This window comes from Chrysochloris asiatica, unplaced genomic scaffold (genome assembly GCF_000296735.1).
Source record: "Chrysochloris asiatica unplaced genomic scaffold, ChrAsi1.0 scaffold00124, whole genome shotgun sequence".
NCBI lineage: Eukaryota > Metazoa > Chordata > Mammalia > Afrosoricida > Chrysochloridae > Chrysochloris > Chrysochloris asiatica.
This window is the reverse complement of record NW_006408642.1, coordinates 6,845,537-6,853,812: the sequence shown is the minus strand read 5'-3', so window position 1 is coordinate 6,853,812 and position 8,276 is coordinate 6,845,537. Positions and strand designations below refer to the sequence as shown.

The window sequence follows — 8,276 nt, the reverse complement described above, 5'->3', positions numbered from 1 at the left end:
TTTATATGTGGTTCAGAGTTCTGGGACCATCCCCTGAGGCTGCTTGGTCGGGTATTCTGTGTTGTTGTTGGCGGAGCTCTCTGCTACACGTCCACCAGATCCGCCATCTTGTTTGTTCTCCCTCTCTAGTATGTTTTCTGACAGCAAATCACAAGCAACTCTGTAGGAGAAAGTATCTGGCAACCTGTTCATTTGAAAATTACAGCCCAGGACACCTTAAAGGGCATTTCTACTCTATCCTACAATGTTGATATGAGTTGGCACATAACATCTAGGAACACTAAAATGTTACCCAGAAGGTAAAAAAAAATCCTTTTTCAATTAAGTATACCAAGAAAGAATACAATGGTGAAAGGCGAAAGCGGTAACCTGATATTCTTTTTTGTGGAAAGACTCCATTAGAAAATGTAACACAGGGTACAGTTAATGAACTAATGAGGCCTCTTAGGAAGTCAAGACCCAAGCTGAACAACTCCATCTTTTTACATTAAATACAAAACGTCCTGGTGTGGCACTGTGGGTTAATGCGCCAGACTTACAGCCATTTGAACTGCAAAGTCGGCAGTTCCAGCTCACCAGCTGCTCCTTGGAAACCCTATACAGGGTCGCTTGTGGATCAGAATTGACTTGGAGGAACTTAACAGCAATAGAACATTAGCAAACAGTCTAATGTGTCTGATATAAAATCATATCAATCCTTTACTTATGTAGCTTGTCATATTCGAGTTTCTAAGAGTTCTGAAGGGCAAAGGGCTTTCCTGTAACAGTTCCTACAACATAAAACAGTTTAAATATGCTAATGAATACTGCCTTGAAGCTTTATGCTATGGATAGAATTGTATCCACTCCCACACACACAAATATGTGTCCACTTAGCTAGGCCATGATCCTCAGTATTATGTACTATATGCTTGATTTTGTGATCTGTTTCATTATCCCAGGATATAAATCCTAACTTCCTGGTGTGGCACCATAAAACAATCACTAGACAGCAAGGACAGTCTAAACTACAAGGTCAGCGATTCAAACACACCAGTCAGTCAACTCCTTGAAAACCGTATACAAGAGGTAAGTCAAAATCAACTAGAAGGCACTTAACAACAAAAATGATGTTAATGAGGGGAGTCCTGGTGTGGTGCTGTGGGCTAATGCATTAGACTGCAAAGTCATTTGAACTACACCAGCTGGTCCTTGGAACCCTCTTTATGGTTGCTATGGATCGGAACTGACTCAAAGGCACTTAACAACAATTTAGTGAGGATCAGAAACCCTGTACAGGGTCGCTATGGGTCGGAACCGACTTGAAGGCAATTAACAACAACAAGACTGCATCTTGGGTTGATCTCTTTTGAGATATAAATGAGATAAAACTGAAGCAGAGTTCAGAGGGACCAAGAAAGAAGAGCCTTTGGACCCAAGGTCCCTATGCTGAGAACCTCCTAGACCCAGGGTAAGACTAAGTCCAAGACACATGTAAATCTCCAAGGAACCTTAGCCACATGACAAGGACCTTCCCTGAGAGTTGACAGAGAGAAAGCCTTTCCCACTAGAGCTAGCACTGTGAAATTTAACTTTTAGTCTCCTGAACTACGAGAAAATAAATTTCTCTTTGTTAAAGCCATCCATTTGTTCTATTTCTGTTGTAGCAGCACTAGGAAACTAAAGACACTTTGTTATTAGAAATGCTTCCTACAAAGCTTTATTCTTTTTAAAAATCATATGTTCACATACAAATGGTCAGTTATAATTCCAAAGAGGTTGATTACCAAGATAACTTGATTTGAATCTAATAAACTTAATGTATAGAAAAACTATATTTTAAACATATATTTCCCCTTCTTTTAAGAATATATTCAGATGAAAAATAAAGTAACTCTAATTGAATAACTGAAAAATAATGCAGTGATGGATTGTTATCTTGTTGGAATAACACACACCTATGCAACAGTATGATCTCTCTCCAAAACTGAAAAGAAATCTGGCAAGAGCCATAATTAATTAAGGAATTAAAATAAATAAATTGAGACATATTAATTCAGGAATTAAAACAAATAAATGAGACATGGGGAAACCTGCACATAGAAGAATTCATTGTTTTAGCAGAGCTACGATGAATGATTTTCTTTGGATGGCAGAGCCACAGAGTTATTTCTATGCGCAGATCCCTAGTTAAATTTTTCTGTTGAATCATTTTGACTTATTTATGATTTTATTAGTATCCCTTTTACTTAAGATTTTTGACTCTCTGACACTTTAGTATATTTTTATTAAAAGTTAGAAGCCACACATTAGCTACATCTTATTCTACTTGGAATCATAGGTAGTTTTAATACTTATATTAACAATATTCTTAAGACTGCTAGGAGACAGGATTTGTCATTTGTCAATTGAATTACTAACAGCTTAGATTTAGTGATTGTAAACATTCTTCCTTGTAGCCTTAGTTTAAGGCAATAAAGAATCCTGAAAGCGAACAGACTATATAAATAAGGGCTGTGGGTACAGGAATTTCTAAAAACAATTAGACTACAGATAAAGGCTATGGGTATATACAGATACTAAATAAAAAGTCTGACTTAGACGTTCTTAAATTAATGATCAGCAAAACAGAGGAGTTGTTTTTCATAGCCTCAGTTTCCCTGATAAGTGATGTTTTTGTAGGCTATAAACAGATAGTGTATGGAAGAAGTTAATGGAGAGTTAATTGCACCTAACAACTAAAATTAACAAGACTTAACAGACAAAGGTTAAGAAACATATGTGAAGGTTAACTTGCTTCTCAGAGAAAAAAATGGATTTATGTAGGAACAAATGTTTAACTAAAAGGTTTCAAGGCGCCTGAATGTCTCCTATGCCTTGAGATAAAGTCTTTGTTGTAACTTCCCATCCCTGTTGTAAATTTAAGAGTTGTAAACCATGAGGAATGTGCCCCAGACTTGATTGTAAGAAAGAATAGAAGGAAGTAGAGTAAGTAGAGGTAAGTAAAAGGAATATGGAAGTAGTGAGAGGAAGAGGAAGAAGAAGGAATATGAGGTGGAGAGGAGATGAGAAAAGAATGGAGGGAGGATAGAGGGAATAATGTAGAGAAGGAGCAGGGGAGTGGAGTAGTGAAAGCAGTAATGTAGATAATTAGGAGGAGTAGTGTAGAAGAAAAAAGAATAAGAGTAATATAAAGAAAGAGACAGTAAAGAAATGGAAGGAGGGGAAGGGAGAGAAGAAGCAGAAGAGATGAGCAGGAGAGGAGAGAATGAAAGCAGGAGCAGGGGAAGGGAGAAAAGAAGCAGAAGAGATGAGCAGGAGAGCAGGGGAGTAAAGAAAGAGCAGGACAGTAAAGAAGGAGAGAAGTAGAGTATTAGAGTAGCATAGAAATAAGAATATTAAAGCATGTAAGAAGAAGACCCATTGACTCAGTGTAATCCTTATCGCCGACGTCCGCACCCGCCTTCAGAAAAACCCTGGAATAAGTTTGCTGGGGCTGGCTCCAGGCAGAAATCAGATTGGTGTCTAGAGACAACTACTATTTAAAGAAAAAAAAAAAAAAAAAGGAAACAAAACAGAGAACAAGAGAATCCTGTTATACTACACCACATGACGCAAACAAACAAAAATAAAATTCAAATTTCATTAAACTCTCTGGGCCAAGTTAGGTTTCTCAAACTGCCAGTAGAGGTGGGGAAGACAGAGAACCTATCAATTAAATCCTACTTAAAAGCTTTATCAAGAAATTCTACTCCAAAGAAAATGTAGTCATAAAATGTTATCATTTATATGACAAGTCAAAATGTGACTAATGAATATTTGATATTAAGAACTGTTCATTATAAATTTTATAGTGGCAATATGGTTATACTTTTTAAACTGTCTTTATTCTTTAGAAATAACATGCTGAAATAGTTATGATTTAAATGATATGCTTGGGCTATCATTGAAATATGGGAAGGCAAAATTGAATGGGGAGAGAGGTGGAAGAAGACAGGGGTGACCTGAAAAACCCATAATGAAGAGGATCTCCACTTGACAATATGAAACAAACATCAAAGCTACACTAGCGTGGATTTTAGGAAGCTAAAGTACACGAAAGGCTAGCCCTATACTCTGTATTCTTTATAGGATTATAATTCAACACGGACTCATTCTCACTAACATTTATCTCTTATTCACAATATTCTTTATACTTTAGCTATAAAAACACAATATTAATTACATGTGACAATAATAATGCTAGGGAAATACATTTTTTTTTCATTTAGACATAAATTGTTCATTCTTAATAGTCTAGCATGACTATGACTTATAGATAATTGTGCTGTTATTAAGTTCTATTGAGTTGGTTCCAATCCATAGTGATTCTGTATAGGATTCCCAAGGAGCAGCTGATGGGTTTGAACCACTGACCTTGCACTTAACATTCCGATGCTTATCCTACAGCACATCACACCAAGACTTCAGTCTTGAACACAAGGGAACAAATTCTGTTTGTCTATTTCGTGAAGGAAATAATTACCATCCTATTTCCATCTGGAAGGAATCTTTTAGAAAAAATAAGTCAAATACTTAATAAAATGGGAACAATAGCTAAGTCCCACGTATCAATAAAGTTGTCACTACTCATAAAATTAAATTATGTATGATTAATTTTGGTTTGTGCTGACAAAAATATTTATATCAGATCTCAAAGCAGATCAACATTACCTGTCTGGATAAAAGCCCCAATGCACTAGCACCTGCTTATCCTTTCTCGTCACTGGTCTCAACCAATCTTCTGGAAAGGGAAACAAACAAACAAACAAAAAACCACTTCAGTCAAGTTGACAAACCAGTGACATAGTCTTAAAATTTATTAAAAGACAAAATTTTCAGTTCACAAGAAAAAAAATATACTTTTTTAAAAATTGAGCATTAACTATTAAGATGACACAGTAATTTCTCAGTCTGTGTCCTATTCTCTCAAGATTCTAGTCCTATGATCCATTACTCTTGGCTAAACCAGCTGCCCCATATAGTTAAAATACTACCCTCCCATACACCTGCCTGTTAGCCTAATCCTCTCTCACCACAATCACTACATTTCCTACAAAGAAAACCTCCCATCACTTTGAAAGGCTGGCTTACAAGCTTTTATGAGTGTATTTACATTTTAGAACAAGGGGAGTTAAGATAGAATCCCCACTGAATAGTTGTCCTCTTCTTCAGATCGATCTGGTGGAAGGGGAGCGGGGAATGATGTTGATATGAGTTTATGATTCAACTGTCAGTAACTGTTAGCAGGATTAGTTGTGACTGTCACAAATGTTAATTGTAGAGGTTGTATAACTAAATGGAAGAGGAGTTAATCTTTCATTTCAGGAAAAGACGATCCCAGTACCATCAAGAAAGAAGACCCATGAGCGGAACATAAGAGTCTGCCTAGAAAAGCAGCAACAACAGAGATAGGGGCAGAGGCAATAGCATGGAGAGAAAAAGCAGCTGCAGGCTCTATGTACATGGACTGAAAAACGGTTGTGTGCCTATCGTCAGGAGGCTGGCTTGCAGAGTATGCCCTTGGGACATTTAACTGAACAGAAATTTTTCGTTTTGTATGTGTATATAAGGATCTCTGGTAGTGTAGTGGTTACGAATTGGACTGCGAACCACAAGGTCAGCAGTTTGAAACTACCAGCTGTTCTGCAGGAGAAAGATGAGGCTTTCTGCTCCTGTAAAGATTTACAGCCTCGGAAACCTTGTACAGGGTCGCTATGGGTCAGAATCAACTCGACAGCACTTTACAACAATAACATGTGTATATGAAATATTTTTGCTTTGCTTATTTGATAAATATATGATGTAAAATGGAAGCCATAGGGAGGGAAGTAGGATAACTACTGATGCAAGAAGGCGATGGTAATCATTGAGATGAAACAAAGCGTACAATCTGTTGAATTTTAGTAAAGCTGATGGTCTTGTCTGTTAACCTTAACTTAATTCAGAGTACCTCCTCTCTCCTGATGAAACTTCAACTACTAAGCTTCCCTCATATTGTTCCTTGGCATTTTATAAAGCTATATCAAAGCTTTTATACCAACAATACTATTTTCATTACTTATTGTTTCATATCTATTCATGTAACCCACTTAACATGAATGTAAACATGCAGTAGTTATTTTAAGGTTTCCTTTACAATGATAAGGTACAAATTATATAATCTAATTATTCTTACTGACTTTTAAACAATAAGCTGAATTAGTTCTACATTTCAGCATTGCTTATCATGTGTTTCCTTGGTAGTCTTGATTCCAGTAAGAAAACTTGGTACTAGTAACAACAGGAAAGTTCTGAAATAGGCTATGTGAAATCTCCATAAAAAGGCAAAATAACAAAACTAAGGAAAATCAGCTGATGGACTCTGCAGTACCCATTCCAATGTGAAATGGTCCCAGCGTCTCAGAATACAGACATGACATTCACCTGCCTATGCTCTTTTGAAAGCATCCAACTGCTCCTCTTATTATCTCAAAAAAAAAGGATAAAAGGAAAGTATCAGGCTTGTTTCTTAATCTGATATTCCAACATTTTTTGTTATTGTTAAGTGCCGTTGACTTAGTTCCAACTCACAGTGACCCTGTACAGGGTTTCCAAGGAGTAGCTGGTGAGTGTGAACCACTGACCTTGTGGATAAAACCGACCTTGTAGTACAGTACATTACCACACAGTGCCATACCAGGACTCCCAACATAGCCATTGAAAATAGGAGAAGGGGTCAGTCAGTGGGCATCAAGAGCCACCTTTTCAAATCTATCTTTAAAAGACTGTACAACTTTAAGGAGAGAATGAAAAATGGCTATTCATGCTAACACACTGGTGGTGGCTGTGTGTCAAAATCAGTTCTGACTCACAGAGACCCTATAAAGGGTTTCCAATTTTATGGGAGCACAAAGTCTGATCTTTCTCAAGCAGAGTGACTGATAGTTTCTAATGTGACCAGGACTCCTATGCAAACTATAGCTGATTTCAATATAAAAACATTTTGGCAGTGAATGTCTTTAACAGCTTCCTCAAGGAGAAAAGACTGCAGGTACACATACCTCCCAAAGAAAATCATACGCTAAACTAAACATAGTCAAAGAAAAAGGCACAATTTTTATGAGTAAAAATTAGTCCAAAGACAGAATACATCAACAGCATATTCAACTCAACAGTAAGAATATAAATTAACTCAACTGAAACGGTGGTCAAAATGTCTCAGTAGACATTTCTCCAAAGATAACAAAATTGACCAATAAGCACATGAAAAAATGCTCATTATCATTAATAATTTAGAGAAATCTTAATAAATGAGCACTGGACTGAGAGCTACAAGGTCAGCGGTTAGAGTCTATCAGATGCCCACAGGAGAAAGATGTACAGTCTTGTACATATACAGAATCACTAAGAGACAGCACTGATTCCACAGTATTTAACAACAAACTGAAAAGTCAGTGGTTTGAATCTGCTTACAGCTCTGCAGGATAAAAGACTTGGTCGTTTGTTTCCATAAAGATTACAACGTAGGAAACCACTATGGGCAGTTCTACTCTGTCATATGGGCCGGCTGAAAGTCAGAATCAATTCAACGACATACAATGGCATCAATGATGACTAAAGATGGACTGGCACAGGGGAAGCAGCAATGGGCTTAAGTGTAACAACTGTGAGGACGGCGCAGGACAGGCAGTGTTTCATTCTGTTGTGCACAGGGCCGCAATGAGTTAGAACTGACTCGATGGCACTTAACAACAGCATCTCAAATGAAGCTGTTGTTTTTCAAAAAGCTAATAAAGAAAGACTATGGCCCTTGTTGTTAAGTGCCATCGAGTCAGTTCTGACCCATACTGACCCTGTCTAGGGTTTCCAAGGAGCAAGCAGCTGGTGAGCTGTAAGTGCTGACCCTGCAATTCAAATAGCTTTGCAGTCTGGCGCATTAACCCACAGCACCACACCATGACCTTAAAACCTGGAACCGAAGTCGCTTCAAGACTCAACTTTCAGCGAAACAATCGACAAGGAGGAATGTACTCCTAAGAACAATCAACCATAAATCAAAAGGGCAGCATTTGCCCAGGATAAAGATCAGACGGTAGAACAGCAAAGCAAAGAAGGAAATGGATATGATATGGAAACCTAGGGAAGAAATGGGAAGAATGTTGTTACATGCTGGGGACTGCAATAAATGTCACAAAATGAAATGCGTATGAATTGTTGAATGGAAAACCAATATTGATCTGAAAACTTTCACCCAGGTCACAATAAAAAGTGAAAAA

General features: G+C 37.4%; 1 protein-coding gene across 1 annotated transcript in view; it reads right to left on the bottom strand.

The window, feature by feature from the left end:
• SMARCC1 (SWI/SNF related, matrix associated, actin dependent regulator of chromatin, subfamily c, member 1) overlaps positions 1–8,276 on the bottom strand; it is a 207,848-nt gene that overhangs the window by 144,540 nt on the left and 55,032 nt on the right. Inside the window, exon 7 of the mRNA XM_006868793.1 lies at positions 4,693–4,762. Coding sequence (XP_006868855.1) covers positions 4,693–4,762 — 70 coding nt within the window. The remainder of the gene's footprint in view (positions 1–4,692; positions 4,763–8,276) is intronic.